At 36.3% G+C, this 20,628-nt stretch overlaps 1 protein-coding gene across 2 annotated transcripts in view; it reads left to right on the forward strand.

The window, feature by feature from the left end:
- Positions 1-226: 226 nt before the first annotated feature.
- Positions 227-20,628, forward strand: part of LOC129579069 (segmentation protein cap'n'collar) — an 86,771-nt gene continuing 66,369 nt past the window's right edge. Inside the window, exons 1-3 of one of the 2 annotated variants that reach the window (XM_055468647.1) lie at positions 827-1,287; positions 5,187-9,872; positions 10,083-10,727. In XM_055468647.1, coding sequence (XP_055324622.1) covers positions 9,483-9,872; positions 10,083-10,727 — 1,035 coding nt within the window. In that variant the 5' untranslated portion in view covers positions 827-1,287; positions 5,187-9,482. Of the gene's footprint in view, positions 1,288-5,186; positions 9,873-10,082; positions 10,728-20,628 lie in introns of both variants that reach the window. The other variant, XM_055468648.1, reaches the window with a different exon arrangement.

Below are 20,628 nucleotides of genomic sequence, written 5' to 3' on the forward strand. Positions count from 1 at the left end.
AATGGCAACACATCGACCGATTTCAATCATATGACGGCATCAAACACATGTTACTATTGATACTATTACATGTATATTTCATCTTTATCTTTGTTTCATCCACATTTGACACACAATTGGCGATGCCACATACACACACAAAAGCTTGACAACAAATTTGTTGCCATACTCTTGCACCGTATGATTAAATAAAATGAAGAAAAAATAAAATTCCAGCAAATGATTAAGTGAACAATTTTGCTTTCGTAGTGTGAAATACTGAAATACTGTCACACAAAGTGCCTATAACAAATAGTTCGACTGAATAAATTTCGATTGAAAATCGTTTTTATTTTCGTCGTCATTATCAATATTCAAATATGTTATTTTTTTCCCTTTGCTGTATAATTTTATGACCGTTCATGTGACCACGAGTATATGAAATTTTCGACGATCGAACATTTCTTGATCGATCTAGAGAAGGCACTCTTTTCGAATTGTTTGATTGGCATAGAACGGATTTTTTGTGTTTTTCGCATCAAAGACATGATAAAAACGTGAACATAACAACATTGTCGATCGTTTTATCGGTGTGTCTAGTAAATTGACACACAAAAAGAAGTACTTAGTTTCGATCTCTCGGTCGCAGTCCACTGTACAAAACCATTAACAAAATACATACAGCACATCAACCAAATCAACAACGACACCGACGGCGACGGCCAAAGCAACAACAATAACAACGGCAGCAATCATATGGCTACGTTTACATTCACATCTACAACTACAATAACAACATTTTTTTTAGCAAGCAACAGAAAATATATTATCAACCAAGACCAATATACACATATTCATTCGAGGAGTTAACTTGATATGGTATAACACGAGCGCTTGCTTGATACATTATTTAAAATCTGTAATAAGTGATTGGCTGCGTAAAGCTAAAATATTGGTAAATATACATTTAGAATTGTTGTTGGGCGTGTAGAAGAGAAAAAAACTGCGACCGATCGAACAGCACAAGAAAGACGGAAGCGAAACAACTGGCAGACAAAATAATAAGTAGTTATTCATTCAACGGGTAAATTTGAAAGCAAACGACGCACTCAATTGACTAAAGTTGATAGTCGTACAAAATAGTTCTACAAACAAGCCAACGGACAACAATCAATCAAAAAAAAAGTGAGAAAGAAAGAAAACAGAATCACTGCGCTATTCACATTAGCTTTTTATCAGCGTGTAGCGTGTAATCATCTTAAACAATCGGAAGCGCGTTGCTCAGGAAGTGCATCCAGTGGAATTGCGGTGAGTATCCTATACATCCAATGACATGATTTTCGCATGCATTTGCACAACAAAATAGAAGCAAACAACGAATAAACTACGGGAAAAGTGATGACAATGGGCGTCATTGCATCGATCGTGGCTAATCGAAAATAGCTTGATCGCTGTAAAATTAATCAAGTATTCAAATTAATTGGAAAAATAAGTGAACCATTTCTACGGTGTGACTTCTGTCTTTTCTGGTTCCGGTTAAATCAGTGTGAATGTGTAAATGTGTGTGTGTGTGAGTTTTTTTATTTCGACGACACAGTCACCGAGTGTACAGTGTACACTGTGTTTACATAAAAATTAACCACGGTTCCCAATGCAAAACAACAATTTTTTTTCACTCGAACAAACAAAATACAATGAAAATAAACCGAAGAGACAATGTGGAAATAAAATTCGTTCTTTGACACCGTCGACATCAAATCGAGTCTATTTTGAAAGTGAAATGTGCACATTTATAGTTAAATTGATTTGAAGTACCAGTTCAATGCGTGTATGTGATAAAATTGTGTGACCGTTGCCGACGCAACGATTTTTAAATTCATTTTGCGCTTAAAGTGCCTTTTGTTAATGTTGTGAGTGAAACGGTGAAGACAAAAGTCCACACTTTACATCAGCGCACACAATCTCTTAATGAACAATCATCGACAACCAAATGTGTGTATTTGTGAGACTCGGAATATTTCATGTGTTGCTTGTGTTAACACAATGTATGGATACATTTTTTTCTCCACCGTGTAATGATGCATATTTTATTTACAAACACAACAAACTGAATCGTGATTGTGAGATATTCAGATGAATTCAGAATTTGGTGTCTTATTTGCGCTTTATTAGTATGCGTTCGTTCGATCATCCGTCGTGCAATTATATCAGCACATTCTACTCCAAAGGTCTTTCAATAAATTGTTGTTTCTGAGAATCATCGATGAATTCGAAGTGCAGTTGCGCTTTTAGGATTTATAGCCACTACTACCATTCTGTTCAAATGTGATAAGAAACGGAAATAAGAAATGAAACATTGACAACAACAACAAATTCATGGGCAAAGAAAAACAAACGCTGCTGCTAAAATGAAAATTCGTTCGTTGGCATTATCGAACCATTGATAACCATCTTAATGACATATGCTTGATAACACGGAAAAATGATAAAAAAAGCATTCACACGTACCACTAACTCCGCGACCAGTGATAAGGGACATTTGGTGAGAAGCAACGTGTCAATCTGTTGGATTTGAAAATGTGTTTTGTTCTGATACTTTGATTATCGAAATCATGGACGCAATTGATCCGAGTTTTCTGCGGCTCAGAGTATTGAAATAAACTGGCCATTTAATAGTGCGATTCTTGACATTTCGTTGGAAGTGAATGTGATTCTAGCAGAAATGACTTTTGAAAAAGCATAAACACTCTTTCACTTCTTATCAATTATGATCACTCAATCATTTGGTGCAAATGAACTATTACATATGATATATGGCAGCCGGAAACTTTTCATAGCATTCAATAGTGCCAAGAAAAACTACAACTGAAATATAATGACCATATCATAATCAAAGTAATTGATTGTGATTGATGACGCGTATGAACTATTTTTAAAACATTACCTAACGTAATGTTCCTTGTATTTGCATATACAATGACAGTGTCGCCTATACCTATGTGAATTGTATACTAGGATGGGTCAATTGAACGATCTTACAGACATCAAAGGCAGCTAGTATGGGATCGTTAGCTTATGTCTAAAGAAACAACTTTTATTTTATGAGTTTTCTCTACGGGACTCCTCTGGGCTATAAATATCGTTTTTGTAATGGGATTTCATCAATTTTATGCCCGTCAGTTAACTAATTTCGAACAAATATGACTTATTTTGATTGACATTTCAGTACAAAGTGTAGTGTAAGCCTATCATAGTTAACTGAAATCATTTGAAGTTACAAGTCAATCTAAGTTGCTTAATTTGGGACAAAGTGATTTTCTTAGAACAAAAACATAAATTCAATCAACTAAAGTCAACTGAAGTTATAGTCATCGGGTGGAAGCTAAGTTCGAAAACAACGCGAGCGTCCTAAATTCAAATAGGAAAATCAATGTAATTTCGTAATTTTTTTCTGAACTAAACAGCGCGTCAATTTGAATTTTGTAGATGCTTCCATCCTATGGTTATAGTGAGTCAGTCATTTTTTTTTTCACACGGGTACGCTTTCGAAAATTTAAAATTGACTTCAAGTTCGCAATTCATCACCTTTCTAAGGTCAAGTCCCGGAGTGGAAAATGATGAAACACCCAGAACAACAATTTTACGGAGGATCCTGTACTAGACATTGTTGATATCTATGAAGCCATTCAATCGATCCACCCTACTCTATACACAATGTGTATTACACATACGCTAGAGTCTAGTGACTAGACTATGAAAGCTTGAAATGTGTTGGAACATGTTTCACACTTTGTTCAAATTGAACCAAGATGATGATAACAGCTTCGGCATTCTCACAAATTTAATACGCAAAAAATTCTCTTCGGTTATTTGTTGGAATTGAAATATTTGGCCGCTACCGAGCTCCAGCTTTGTTGCGCCTCAAATCTCTGCCATTATCATTAGTTACCGTTCTCAGCATTTCATTAATGTTTGCTTTCGTATGTTTGTGTCTTGTGTACACACCGTAGCTTGAGATAGCTATCATGAACTCCAGAGCCTACAGTTAATAGTACGCAGTCAGCGTCATGTAGCTATGAATTGTTAACTGGATGGAATGAGTTTATGATAATTATAGCTTCAACTGAGATCATTATTCGCTTGGATGAATTATGAAATGATTGCCAAAACTTTGAAAACAGCAATTACGGTATTTGCATTATCTCCTCTAGTTGTTTCGAAGAAAAAAAACAGTTCAACTGAATTGCTTTAAATGTTATTCGAGCACTAGATGAAACCTTATCAAAAACTTCTTTTTTTTTCAAAATGACTGAAATATCAGATATGAACGCAATAAAGAAAAAAAAACAATAGTCGATTCAACTCACACGCATATAATCTTGTTTTGAATACATACAAAAAACGAAGTGTGAAGTTGTAGAGCACCGTCCATAAATGACGGCAAAATTCAGCACTAATTGGTGTGATTTCGCAACATTTCACAATATGTCGAAATCACTTACGGCTATTTACAGCTGATTTTGCCGTCAATTATGGATGGCGCTCTACAATTGTTCAAATTCTGACAATAAGCGGGTGATTCAACTGTGGTATGAAATGTTTTTTTTAATGTGACAACATAATGTTCTAAGTTTCGTGTCTTTTTACGCCTTGGACAAATTCACTGCCAACTATTGTCTATCCAAACAAATTTCTATGCCTATGAAAGATATTCATTCGTTTTTTTTTTTTTAATTTTCTTCCAAACCAAATATACAATTCATTTTGGTGACTTGCCACTTCTGCATTAAACGCTACACATTAAGTTGTGAATTCAAACAAGTTTTATGATTTTATTAAAAAAGAGAGCCAACGATTAGCGGACTTTGAACCATGCAGCATTCAACCTTGATTTCACATAATCTGGTTCTATTGCTCACACTTGTGAACCACACATGCCGATCGCGTGTCGTAGTTTGAGTCGTAGAAAATCTATCGGCTGTCGTTTACCTTCACCTCCGTCTTGCCGCACATTCCGTTGTTCTACCAATTTCACAGCATTCGTGTGACTCCCATTTTGGTAACTGGCAGCAAAAAATGAAATTATTGAAAGCACTGAACTTTATTTAGATACTGAATTTGTCACTTTTCCCATGCCGTCGACATTTCCCGGTGGATTGAAGTTACGGTATGAAAACTCTCTTCTCAAACGAACTCTTTTTTTGCAGATAATTTTCTATTTGGAAGGAGTAAAACTCAAGCGAAATCAAAATGATGGAAATTGACTTGCCGCGTATGCAATCGTTGTCACCACAATTCGATTCGCCATCAATGGACGCAATGCCTGGTATAACAAATCTAACAGATGTATCGTCATCTACAGAACCAGAACCACAACCGCAGCCACAACCATCCAGTTGTTCGATGAAAATAGCGAACAACTGCGACTGGAAATTCGATTCGGAAATCTGTGGATGCAAATACACGAATAAATCCGGTTGCGGGTGCAAATACATCAACAAAGTAAGTGTTACCGTTTCCCATGACGTGTTTCTCAATTAAAAACTGTACAAAAACACACTCGTGATAAAATGTTCGCGACTAAAATACAAATATCAATTACAATTGTCACCGTTTGTGGATTGAATTTATGTTCACCAAAATGTGACGGGAAAAACATCTGTGATAACTCTTTTCTTCTCTAGAGGCTGAAGGTCATCTCCGGTAATTTTTCTCTTTGTTCCTAATTTATAAATAAACATTTTCATACACCATAAAAACAACTTTGGTTGAAATGCATGTATATCTAGGTAATTTGTTTCCAAGAAGAAAAAGATATGAATTCCTACGAATTTAAAATTTGTTGAGCGGGTGCCATAACGGTGGCCTTCATTTTATCATTTTGAATTTAAAATCTCTTTTTGAAATATCTAACGAAAAATATCAAACGAGACTATCCTCTAAACTAGCCGAATTGCTCTGCAGCCAAAAAGAATTTAACCGGTGCAACACAGCTCCAGAAATAAATTAAATGCGTTTTGATGTCAGGGTGTGTTTATTCCGACAAATCTAAAAACGGGTTTGGCATTCAAGTGAAAGTGCGTAACAACGTTCTGGCTAGTTTCCTAAATTTCATTTTGTTTTCTTTCTTGTTTGCTTCTGTTCAACGACGTGCTTAATCGTATAATTAGAAGCAATTTCTCACACTACTGTTCGTTTGTTGTGGTCATTTTTCGTGATTCAGTCGCCGATGTCGCTAAATTGTCGTACAAACGAAAGCCAGAGAAAAAAAAACCGATCCATTTTGCGAAACATTATAAACAAAAACTCATTAACATAAATCATCTCATTCGAATGATCATTCGTTTATGTGTGCAAAAATGTGCGACGACTGCCATAATTCAATTCTTCTTCTTTTTTTTTCGTGAGTGACCTGGAAAGAGTATTCATTTAAGGAGAATTTGTGTCAAGAATCATTGACTAAATATACACTCGAGCTCACACAATCGCCTCACCGCATTGATAGCCGTGGTAAAAACAATCACAAATGAAAAAAAAAATCTCCTATTACGTACAGTGCACAATTAACTAAATGTTACAGAATTCGCATAAAATTTAGTTCAATTGCTGTCACTTTTTTCCATTTTGAAAATCCGTCACAATAAATACTATCCTTTAATGGAAAAACAGAACAAGAAAAATCCCACAAGAATCACACAGGATGTAAATCGTAACATTTCTGAAAGAAAAAGAACCAAATAAATATAATGATGACTCATAGCTTAAAACACAACGACAGCATGACTTTATTCGAGATATAATTTTTTGCACTGCAAATAATGTTCGCCTATAAAAAAAACAAAGATGTGGAATTCTTCTGAAATTGATAGCATTCGAAATGCTTTAGTGTGATAAGGTTGTAATTGTGGTGTAATAAGAAAAAACACTGCAATCGAGAAAAAAACAGCGGCTGGTATTAGTGTTTTGTGCCAGAGTTGCCTGCCTTCGGGCAATTGAAAAAAGGCAAAAAAGTAAACTGTGGCGCGATTCAAATATAGTTTGCTGGCAATGATCGGGAGCTGTCAACGTTTGGTTTACGTTTTTATATGAATGTTGGTAGGCCTTTCCAACAGCAACAGTCGAAACCGCACCAACATTGCCACATCCGCCATGGGAATCACGTGTATGTGATAACTGCATCATACGATGTGCGCTCGTACACAGATACACACAGATACACACACACATACATACACACACACACACGCACACACTAACACATTGACAACGCGCAAAACCGAAGCGAATGACAGTAGCTTCGAACGGCGAGTCAGCGAGAGCGAAACATTCATCGCACAAGGCACACCAATACACTCGCAATCGCAATACGAATCGGAACAAAAGCGTTTACTGTTGCTTCTGACACATCATATCAAATACCAACTTGAATTCATTCGTTTAGTTTGCCCCGATCGCTTCACATGAACTTGTGCACGAATTGTCAAAATCAAATTTCGCTAAGTACGAAACAAACAAAAGTGTGTGTATTTTCGATTTCAGTTTTTTCCTATAAGAACACCAATTATTGAAGACATTTGACATTTGTTGAATTAAATGTGGACTGTTTCACATTGAAGAGCACCCAGAATTGAATCGGCATTTTTGTGTTGAAATTATCGGTAAAGTGGCCAGGTTTTTCTGTGGGTTTCAATTTTGTTTACGGCAAAACACCACGATAAATCAATTTAGTACACATACACTCTCTGTCTTTCATAAAGTTTGCGTGAAGCGACAAACAAGTGACGGGGACCGAGAAGCAAGACAAGAAATTAGTAACAATCATGCTTACGTAAATGAATACACAATTCTAGTTATTTCTACGGCTTATGTTTGTACTGTTGTCGCTTCGTTCGGTGTGCGGTGATTATGAGTAAAACATTTGTGTTTTTGTGCGATATTATTGTCTCACACCATCGATATTAGTGATTAGAGCGGCAAAATACCAGCAAAACAGAACGATTCATGTCAATGTTGGTTTCAATTTGGATTGTTTTTTCTTTCATTCTTCATTGCGTCCAGTGATGAAATAAAAGCGATTTCAGCGTTAAATTGTGTGCGCCAATTGAAAGCGAAATTTAAATTAGAGACTGATTTGAGTGGAAGTGTCGTGTGCAGAATAACACAGAAATAGAAAAGAACATTCATTGCATTGAAACAAAGTCATCTGGTGAAGTGTATTTTTTTTGTGTTGTGTCACTGTTTATGACAGAAGGGAGATCAACTACAAACAAACATCGGTTCATTCATATGTGATAGCCATATGCACACGGGTCGCAGTTGCAACAACGCAACAGCAACGAATTTCTCGCGACGAATGTGACATGCTGGAACTCGGTGCTTCATTATGTCAAAATTGAAAAATCCAAATCGACGCGCCAACAGTTGAACGACCGAGATTGTGTTTTTACATCGATTTGAAAACATACAGAGAAAACATCGAAAATCATAAATACATTTTCGCGTTTCGGTGTGAACAACATAGCAAAAAAAAGAAAGAAAACGATTCGGACGCGAAAAATCAACCCGTATAAAAATAGACGTGCAAATGTTGAGCAAAATTGTGAAATGACATTCAAAAACAAAAATTGATCAACTAAGTTATCTAAGATAAGTTCTCCGAAAAATCTAAACGTTTTTGTTTACTCAAATCGGACTCTTTGTTTTTGACAATTTCTAAATTTTTCGTCTCTCCTAAATGAAAATATAACAACAAAACGGTTGACAATAGAAAGCGTGCGATTGTTTATCGGTGTGCTGTTTACGGTCGCGCACCGACCGATATCAAATGACTTTTAAAATGGAAATTATGTGCATAATTCAGCTGTGATGAATTTGGGCTGCGCACATGAAAATGCGTCGCCCGAAAAAGTGTAAGACTATTTTCGCTAATTTTTCTACTTCAAAATTTTCCGCGTTTCGTATTCAAAACAACTGACAAAAAAAACACTGTTCCTTTGGTTTGTTTATTTGCGGTGGTGCGATCAATGAATTCAAAAACAGAAACACTCACTGAAAGCGAATCGTTCATATTTTTCGAATTTACATGCAAAACAAAAAGACAATCGCACCGATTTTCCCTCTTCGGTTTTACTATTTAGAACGCAAGCGTACTTAATAGAATTAAAATCCTCATTAAGAATGACAATTTACTCATAGTATTTTGAACGCGTTAAATAGTTTCTTCTTCGGTTTTTTTTTTCGTTAATTATTAAATTATATTTTAAAATTCAAAGTGTTTCCAACGTGATACTAATCGTAACGTAATTTTTTATAAGAGTTTTATACGATTTTTGCTAAAACATTTAAAATTTACAATTAAAATAAAACGTTAATCGCCGCGTAAAATATTGAAATAAAAGTAATTCAACCAGAAAATCAAAACCAACGACATAATCTCAATTGATTGTCCATCGATTAAAGAATTTCAAAAGAATAAAAACAGCACATAAAAATACAAGTTCAACATGATTTCATTGAAAAAATCATATGCGCACCATTTGTTGCAATTGGCGTTGACATTAAGCTTGCTGCGAGTCGATCCGGAGAATTACATCGGCTTTGGCTGGGAATCACAGCTCGCGCTGCAGAACGGCGATGGATGGCAATTGGAATTGCGTGCCGCACCATTAACTGATTTTCCATACTCAAATCGAAAAGCGTTGATCCCATTAATTGAAGATTTGGTACGCTTCGATCGACAAACTCAGCATTATTCATCGCATGATGTACACACATATTTGCTAAATGTGCAAAATGAACAGATCTCGTTGTCAAGTGTTCCACATGCGCCAACTTCAACAATCGACACAAACACCTCACTTCCGATGTCAAATCATCAACAACTACCGACACAGGTAACTACTGCCTCTAATTTACCTCATTTTTCATGTGTGCGCAAAACGCTCAACTACATTCTTCCCCCTTTATTTTTCGCCCAACAACACCAAACATATTCAATTCGTTGAATGGACAAACATCTTAAATGACTCGTTCTTTTTTTTCGTTTTCTCTCTCCATTTTGCGCTGCTTCTGCTTCGCTTTGAAAATGTGAATCAAAATGATAGATTTCGAGTGAACTCCAACAATCAGGGAACGCGACTGAATTTAATGTTCCCGTTGCGTCTGATTTGACAGATTTATTTACCATAAACGCGGAACAGTTTGCGGATGGTGTATCGGTGTTCGATCAAAATTTGGCTGATCTCAATGATTACGGTGATGGCAACGATCGAAACGGTGCTCGAAGCAATGATACATGGAATTTTAGCCAAGTGTATGCCGGCCTACCATTGAAAGATGAGCCACCCGAATTGTATGAAGACAATCGATTCGATCCACTTCGACCGTTCAGCGATATTGATGCCGAAATTGGTGCACTATCATCGGCCAGCACAAGCAATGATATCAACTTCAATCGTCGCAACAGTCATTTGTATGGAATGCTACGACACACCGAATCACCAACACTAAATCTAAGCCAAGTCATCGAATGGTCGGATTATTTTTCGAATGCAACGAAAACTGAACCAAATGACGGCAACGACACTGCCATTGAAACAACGACATCGAACCAACAAAATGCATCGGAGAATTTCAAAAATACTCGCGTCAAACTGGAATCAGAAGGTGATGATGACGACAGAGCCTCATCGGACGACTGCAAAAATTCAACCAGCGGTTTCAGCAGTAACGTTGAATTAACCGAAGAGGTAACGTTTCAATGTGCTTGGCTATAAACTTTTTGTTCATTTTAGTTTTGGTTTCATAATAAATAAGAACTGTCTGAAACATAATCGCTCCAAAGTAAACAGATGCAATATTTTCTCTTTAGAAAAAATTTAATCGTTTACTTATTAAAACCGAAAAGAAAAACCTGAATAAACACAGGCATTAGACGAACACACACACACACACACATTGCGAATTTGATCTGCACGAATCTTGAGAGCGTTTTTGATACATTTGGCATTGTGTTTTGCTATCGCTTCGGTGCAAACATTCACCATATATTCATAGCTTCATACCTGTTTCCTACTGAACAATCTAAATTTAGAATAGACGAATCGTCTGAATTTTCCACATAATCTTTCGACCTCCTTTAACACCATGGCATGCATCAGTCAACTGCCATTCTTAATTTTTTTTAGTCTAACCGGCTTCCACTTTTGCTGAATTTCGTGCATTGACGGAAATTAATAGAAATGATACATGTTTACTGATAAGAACAACCGTTAGCGAGTGAAGTCATAATAAAAAAAACCAGCCGGAGAATGTGTTGCAATATTTCAATTTGACAGGCAAATGCGCATTATCAATCTATTGCTTAAAAAGAATTCAATGGAATTCCAAACTCCAGCTTGAAACTGTTAGAATTTCAATTTGAAGGAAAAAAAATGAAGAAAGAAGGCAGCCAGCAGCCAAACTGTATTTACATGATTGCCTAATCGTAAGATGCTTTGAATTATTTTTCACGAATGGCATTTATTGAATCGAGTGTTTCGGCTGACAGACTTGTCTGTTTGCGTTTCGTGACAGTGATACAAATGCGATGTATTTCATGTTTTTTTTTCACGGACACACCTTAATGGCGATATTGACCGTAACCGAAAAAAAGAACACAGTCACTTGATGTAGAATATTGCTCTAGTTCAACCCAAAAGATAAATCGACCACTTGATGAATCACGCATAAGTCTTTGATGGTGATAAAATTAGAAATCATTTCTCCCCGCGAATCACAAACAACTGACCAAGAGAGGAGGAGAGAGAGAGAAAGCAAAAGAAAAGAAAACAAAGTGAAAAACAAACAATACGCCGCCAAAAAATATGGATTGAAAAATTATGAAATTTTACGCATCATTACGCACACGCATTTTTGCGCATTTCATCGTTCCTCACTCATAAATATTTTGTATTTGTTTCAAATCACGCGCATTCAAACCAAATGTATTGCGATTTTATCGCAAGTTCCGTTATTTTTCTTCTATTTTCGTTTATAGTGCTGCGCATTCGATACGTATTTTGTTGTTTTTTTATTGTTAAATAAATCGCAATAATTTTCACAACATATCAACAACAAAAACAGTCCACACAGAAACGATTGGATTGGATTGGATCGGATTGGATTGCACAATAACAAATATGCGGCCGCACACTTCCTCTTTGTCGGCGCACACATTAATGCATGCGCATTGTCTTATGGCGCTTTCTTTTTATGCAATACCATTTAAAGTACGTTGAATTGTTGCCATCGACCGAAATAGCAAACGACTGATCAATCCTCGAAATTAAAATTGATCCATTATAGCTCGTCTACCAACGACAAAAACAGATATTTCCGGCTAGAAAAACCAAGCAAGCACCAACCAACTCTTCCAGATACAGGAAGTGAATCATTTTATTATCAATGCGGAATATATTAAAGTAAACGAATTTCAAATTGAAATAAGGCTAATTCCCATTTCATAGGAGCAAAATTTTCTCAAAATGCACCATTTTCAACAAAAAAGAGCGAAAAAACAAAACATCAAATCAGACGCAAAACAAATTTCGGCTGAATCGAATGAAATTTACTGAGTTCGCATCGCTTAATGGGTTATGACGAATTTCGTTCAGTTTATAATAGCCATAATGAAATCGTTGCTCGAAGTCAATGCACTGGCGATCGATTTATGTTTTTGCTGAACGTGAACAAAAAAAGCCGAACGCTTGCCAAAATTAATGAAACTGCAGCCTCAGCACGTGTGCATCGAACGACAGTAATATAATACGCATTTATACATACATGTATATCTATAAAGTATAATCTAATCTGAAAAAAATTGAAAGTTCGTTTGAAAGGGATACACGTAGTAGATAATGAAAGCATTTGTATTTTAATTGCACCAGACACATCATCGCACACGAGCCACTCGATGTGCATATGAATCAATCATAACAAACTGCAGACACATACTCTCTCTCGCGCGCTCGATATATTCCTCTCTTTCACACTACGGCCGGTCTGGCCAATTTCGAATGGAAAACCAAAAAAACAATCTATCTGTCGGCCAATTTAAATTTAGAATTGTTTATACACATAATGGACGATCTTATTTAGATCGCCAATGTACTAGATTATGACTTGGGTCATATTCATATACATCGCAAGCCAAATAATTTCTACATTTTGTGTACTAGGTCACCTTTCATGTCAGAGAATGCAGCGTAGCGCTTCAAAGTAACCATTTTCAAATGTGAAAATGTAATGTACCACAAAATATATAAAGATTTTTCTACCAGCTTTCACTGTGCGTGAACAATGAAGCGTTCGCAGTGGCTAACAAAAATACGGCTCCAAAAATTGTTACAATTGTAAAAAAAGAGATGTTTACCTGTACGCGTCTCTTTTATTCGATGTTAAATAAAACTTTTTCTCCAGCCTGGCTGTGGAGCTGCAAAGCAAATGTTCATCCATTGTAAATCACATGGAAAACGAATATTTGTCTTGAAAAAGTCGTCATACCAAGACCAATCAACGGAAATACATGGAAAATTAACAGAAAAAAAAACACATTCTTCATTTTGCTGTGCGCACATTGCAGCCAGTCAACTTTGCGTTTTAGTGTCCAAAATTAGTCAGACGTAGTGTATTAAATGGACTTTTTTGGTGTTCATACGAACCTGCTTTCACCTGAGCCATATTTATACCAAATACAGTTTTCAATTGAATTTCACACACACACATACACACACACACACACACACACACAGAGAGAGAGAGAGAGAGAGAGAGAGAGAGAGAGAGAGAGAACAAAAACCATTGCCAACGAAATGCGCTGTATGTGGTTTTTTTAAATGTAGAATTAATGGCGTCAAAAGTCAGAATTATGAACTATTTCAGATTGGTGCAACTTGTGATCTATCTCGTTGAATCATGTATTGCGCGCGATTGAGAGTGAGAGAGAGAAAAGGAGAGACAAGGCACGTAAACGTGACCATGTTCTCATTGCCTTATTTATAGTCGTGTGTCAATAACATTCTGCGTTCACTCACTTTGCATTCAACAGTGGCGTCGTGCATTTATACTACGCTTATATATACGCATATGATTCATCTGTCGATGCACTTATACCGAATGATCAAAATGAATTACATTTCCTATATGGAAATTCGTTCGTTTTGGTGATCTATTATTGTGCTGAGCCCACGGACAAATTAACACAATAACTCAGCTTCTTTTTAGACAACCCCCTCCCTCAACACAAATTTCATTCTTCAACAGATGCTTTCAACAGATTTATTCACACTTTTAATTCACGATCGATTTTTTTTTAACCTCAAAAATGCTTTTTGTGCGTCTTCAGTGCAATCTGCGAACTTTGATATAACTCGTCGCAATTAGATTTATTCATCTAATTGAGTGGCTATTATCATTTTGTTTCTTCATTGTGTGCTTTACACATTTGAATTGTATTAATTCCAAATAAACGATTTTCTCCTTGATTTCTCACTTGATCGGCAAGCTTTGCTCTCTCTCTCTCTCTCTCTCTCTCTCTCTCTCTCTCTCTCTCTCTGTCTCTCTCTCTCTCTCTCTCTCTCTCTCTCTCTCTCTCTCTCTCTCTTTCTTTCTCTTTCGTCAACTGATTTTCGTGTTGAACTTTTGTGTTCATGATGCGTCTGTAAAAGGGAATTTTGTTAACATGCGAACATTTTTAGTAACATATGTGTACATCTTAAAAATTCGATTCAGTTGCAGTACTGCAGCAGCAATACCATTTTGGGAGATTTTTGTTCGTACTTGAACGCACACAAAAAACTACGCTAAATTTTATTCGTGCACAATCGGAATTCAATTAGAAAAAGAGATATCTGTGAATGCAGTCATTATATCCATGGATATAGCAACAAATTGGAACTTGTTTATCGCGATTGTGCATCTTTAATTGCACCATGCGGATCAATCTTATTTGAATGAAAACTACGTAGAAAAAAGTATCGAAAGCAAGAAAGAATAAGAGAGAAGGAAAAAAAGCAGCGTCAATCCTTTCACTGAATGTGACACACGTTGCTGTGCATTCAACAGAATGTCATACTTTAATTGCGACTCTAGTGAATTATTGACCTTGTCCCGGTTCGTAATAGATTCCATAATAGTTCTACAATGCAAACGACGACCCGGCTCTCTCTCTCTCTTTCTTTCTTTTTCAATTGATGCAAGATGTTGCTAATTAAGAATGGCCCATTACTTGTTTGCCAAACAATAAATTAACGTAATCTCCAAGTGGTGATTTGGCCCCATAAATAAATTTCAATAAACTGAGTGTGTGTATTTTTCTTTCGTTCATCTAAACGAATAGTGGCGGCTCGGAAGTAGTCAATTAGTGCACATGCAATGAAGGAGAAAAAGGGAAAAAAACTGCAGTGTGTATATAGAGCGATTTGGTGGCTTATTTTGGCTTCTTCACGCCAAAATAGCGGGATTTCATGCATGCATGTGCTCGATCAGCAGCCGCTTCCAAGAAATCATATACGCATTAACGCCAACAATTCAGTTTCTGTTGCGCACGTGTTTAGATCGATATGAAGAGGGGAGAAAAGCAGCTTCGCGTCACTCACAAGCAAACTTGGATTCGTTTCAAAATCGAGAAGCGAAAAAAAAAACTCGTTCAAAGAATGAATATTATTCACTCCTGATTCAGTTCATCCTTTTTATTTATTTATTCGTTTAATGTTTTGAGTGTGATGTGTTTTTCTTTGGAAATCACCGAATGCAAAAGAGAGAGAGAGAGAGAGAGAGAGAACAAGAGCTCGGCGCACAACGAGTGACATTTCAATGCATTTGGTAACGTGTAGCCGATTGCCAACCAGAATCGTAACGAACAAAATGAAAATATATCAAAACGATACACAACAAAGAAATGAACAGACGCTAACCAGCATACGTAAGAAAAATGAATATATATATATACATAAATGTAAAAGCCAAACAAGTGCTAGCCAAACACCCACCTAATTCCTTTCTTTCAGCAGATCAAACCTCATTGCTTGATTTATACACGAGCCACTTTCATATTCACGGCACAAAGGAACCCGTGCGCGCACGTTTCTCAGTGCAATGTTCCTTCCGTCTGACATTTTTACATGGAGCCATGAATTTACCGCTCTCGAACCATATTCCCCATAAAAAAAAAACGAACTTAAAACGAAACCTATAGCCAATTTCTCTCTATTTGATACTTTTAATTTAGCCTGCCGCCGTCAACACAGGCAAAGCACTTAATCACTTTTGCTCGACCATGACAATCTCATGGTTCGATGAACTATACAAATGAACTTTGCCAATCTATTCCAATTCCTACTCTTTTCATCGGCTCTTCAGACTATGCCATAGGCATAGCAAATTCGCTGGAACCGATTTGCCCAAATTCGAATCAGAATCTGGCTGCCTGATATTCCATGAGTTGTTTATATGTTTAAAACGCAGCCAATGTTCCATCTAATGGATTGAAATTATGCGTCACACGATACATTGGGATTGCGTGATCCACATTTAATGACTTCTAAGCATAACAAGTGTATCGACGTCAAAGAAAATCATTTCCTGGAAACACCAATCCAATCAGAATATTGGCTCCAATAATTTGATTGCACATATGCGCACCAGTTGCAACGCGTGTTGATAAAAACAAATTATTAGTATTTGGCACAGAAAATTTGGGTCACGGATACTTAAATCAGATTTAATACAAATTTAATTTATAAATACAGATCATTTTCCTTTTTTTTTCTCTCAACAAACTACTAAATACAATCACCTTTTGTTGTTGATTCATACAAGTTTCAACACTGCTGCGATTGTGAATCGATTTTTTTTTTACCTCTTATTTACGTGTTTGTTTAGATTAATTTGTCAAATACAGAATGTCCTTATTCAAATTCACGACTGAATTAAATTTGCTGGGGAAATAAAATGCAGCCATTGAAAAATACGACGACATGGCAATAAGCCTAGAAACATTTATCAGTCTGCAAAAATTGTGATTTAGCGTTATTTCTTTGACCGATTTTCCGTATTTAATTAAATTTTAGCTGCATTCATACATACAAACACAAACCTGAAAAGGAAATGACAAATAAAATACGCTGAAAAATAAGTAACGTTCACACTAGCGATTTTCGGATGAATACGAGAAAAAAACTTACATACACACGTACGGCACATGCATGTGTTCAATGATTCGCAAGCATTCTAATACGGTTGCATTTCCATTTTGGCGGAATCGCTGAGTTTGACAGAATTGTGTGAGCACATTTTGCATTGCAATCGACAGACACGTTGCAATTGACTGTATGTTCACTATTCCCCCCACATTACATAGGATTTGCAATTCGTCGATCGTATTCGTTTAATTTAAATAAATTTCTATTCAAATGAATATAGAAGTGGGGCAGTAAGCATTGGAATATTTGTACGATCTCTGGCAATGATTGTTCGCCATGGCATTACGTTTGACCAGCAAACTTATCAAAATAGAATATGTACTGCACATCAATATATGAATGTAGAAAAAAATGAACATTATCAATTTTGAAACTGAAATAAAAATTATTATGGCAAAAAGTTGATCAATCAGCGTGAGAAGCATTTTCATGCACGTCTCTTCTCTTCTTGTTTCATTCGCCCCGTTCATATCCTACTGATAACAAGTTAATCCCGTTGAATGCATCGACATAACAGGCCATATGGTGAGTGAATGGCAAGAGAGCAGTTTTTATTGACACGTGATGTAATTTGAAAATTCATCGATTCGCCCAAGATTCATATATGCCGGGTATATGTTGTGATTTGTGACGCGGTCCGCTTCGATTGCCATTTGTTTCGCCTCCATTATAAATTTTGGCATCTTATTTGTAATGGAATAATAAAATATTTTTCGGGCTTCGTGCTAGGCAAACGAGCATATATATATATATATTTTGAAAACAACTGCGCAATTTCGGTGATGGGAAAAGAGCGAGACAAAAAAAACAGCTGACTAAAATCTTCCATCGGTGCAATGAACTTCATAGCTGAATTGGCGAGATTGTATGAGAGGCTTTGTGCTTGTGTATGTTTCTTATTGGGTTGTTTGTGTTACTTTTTTTTCGGCTTTGCACAGTTGAGATACCAGCATTTGTGGGATGGCAAAATTCTATCACACAAGCAGCGTTCCATTCTACGCGTGTTGGCCAAACAATTATTGATTCATCTAATAACTTCTTCTCTCTCTCTTCTTTTCTTCTCTACTAAACCATGTCGATTGTCGGATAGCAAACAATGGATGTGAGTGTGTATGTGTGGTTGAAATGAGTTTTTAATGTGTATATACATACTTTCCAAATTACACATATACACAGTGGCACAACTACTTGCCACGAAAATTACCTCAACAGAAGTCGAATAAATAGTAACACACTACCTAATGGCTAAATTTACCATTTGCCGGTTCTTTTCTAACTTTTATAATAATAAAAAGAATTACATTGGTAATCCCGAACTTTTCCGTACCGTTGGCGTGCGTTTTCCGTAGGTACTTTTGGTTATTTTTTGTGAATTTTCTCGAAATAAAGGCAGTGAAAATATAATAATGAAAATAAAGTGAAAAATCGACAATTCTGTATGAGAGGTACCCGTAAACCGTACCTCATTGGCTTTAAACTTTCTGAGGTTTCATTTTTTGGAGAAAAAATAAGATTCTGAAAGTTTCATGTTGATCGCATTTGCAGAAGTTTGGTTTTTGGCCCTCAATTTTTTCCAAGAAAATTTCGACAAAAATTGAGGACATTAAATCAAACTTCTGCAAATGCGATCAACATGAAACTTTGAGAGTGATTTTAGTCAAAATGTCAAAAATTTGTATGGGAGGTACCCGTAAATCGATTCCGATTGGTTCCAAACTTTCAGAATCTTATTTTTCTCCCAAAAAATGAAATCCCAGAAAGTTTGAAGCCAATCGGAGTCGATTTACAGGTACCTCCCATACAGAAGTGTCAATTTTTTGAGGTTTTTCTTAGGGCAAGTACCCCAGGGTCAAATCGAAAATGGCTCATCTTCGAACTTAAACTAAGTTTATTGGATACAAAACTTTTGGCATTTCCAGATTTTGATTATCTCAATTATTTTTTGAGTTATCGTGTTTACAAACAGCTACGACAACGACAACGACAACGACAACGACAACGACAACGACGGTACACGAACGGAAAAGTGTCTCAAAAAGTGGTTTTCTACGCGTTTCATGAGTTTTTATGATGATCTAAGCTAATTTGGCGAAAAAAGTTTTCGGGACCAATTCCTATACTTTCCCTTGACACGTTGTGTACGGAAAAGTAATAACGAAAAAAATATATGTGCGTTGTATTCATTGTCCAACCAAGCTGGTCATATTTTCTCAAGCTTAATTTTCCATTCGTGGCTTTTGTGATTTTTCGGAAATTCGGTCGGTTTTTCTTTTGCTATTTCGTTCTATATTCTCTTCCCAAGTCAAATTATGGCCAAAGAAGAAAAAAATGAAACGAAATTTCTTGATAAAACAAAAACAATCACTGCGTTGTGTGTAATTTGTTTCGCCAGTAGAGCTTGCTCGTTGAGTGAGTTGCGTGTGTAGCCGATTTGCGTATGAATGTGTATAGGTTCATAAACTCTTCTGGCCGGTTACCGGTACGTTCAACTTACTGCTGAATATTCTTTCACTGCTCAGCTCGCGTTCTATGCTGTTTTTTCTTCTCTTTCTTGTTTTCCGCACAGAGCCCACGTACACATAGCTCTGTAGGACCAAGGTCAGAACATTTCGGCAAAGAACTTGTAGATCCACGAATATTCATCATCATCATCAACATCTCGTCATTTATCCTATTCCGCATCTTTCATTCGATCTATGATAATTGGAATCTATGAGATTTTCATTATACAGAATATCAACAAACTCAAAACGTGCACACACACATACACACGCACCGATTCAGTCAATGTGTGTCACCCGCATGTTTGGTTGTATTATGTTTTATTTAACACTAATCAAAGTGTTATGCTTGTGTTTGAGCACATGTATACCATGTGCTTTTGTGTCGGTTGCCTAACTTTTGGCGATTTTATTTTTAGATGCACAGAACAATCGAAAAAAAATTCCACTTCGAACAATTATAAGGCTTCATCATCAGTTTTTGTCATTTTCATTCAGTTTTCTTAACCATGGAAATATTTTCTCTCTTATCCAATCATACTCTCTTTTGTAGACAAACACAAACTCGTCCATAACGATGTTGAATTCAACGTGGTGCATATTCTTGCTACGCATATGGTAACGGGATGGAAATTAATTGATTTCTGCGAAATATGTTGCTATAGGAGTTGACGTTCGAAAATAACAACATGGAAATCGAAACGAATGAATATTTGCTTTTCCGTCTTTTGTTTCGCATGTTGAGTTGTCGTAATGCACGAATAAATTTCCGTATGAATGAATAACATTTCCACGTGCCTTAGCAATTTGATGAATAAATCAAAACATTCGAATTTTGTATTTCAAACGATGATGATGATGATGATGATGATGACACCAAATCATGTTATTTCCAATTTTCTGTCCAT

Source organism: Sitodiplosis mosellana, unplaced genomic scaffold (assembly GCF_009176505.1).
Source record: "Sitodiplosis mosellana isolate CC-2019 unplaced genomic scaffold, AAFC_SMos_1.0 Smas_scaffold_6226, whole genome shotgun sequence".
NCBI classification, from domain to species: domain Eukaryota; kingdom Metazoa; phylum Arthropoda; class Insecta; order Diptera; family Cecidomyiidae; genus Sitodiplosis; species Sitodiplosis mosellana.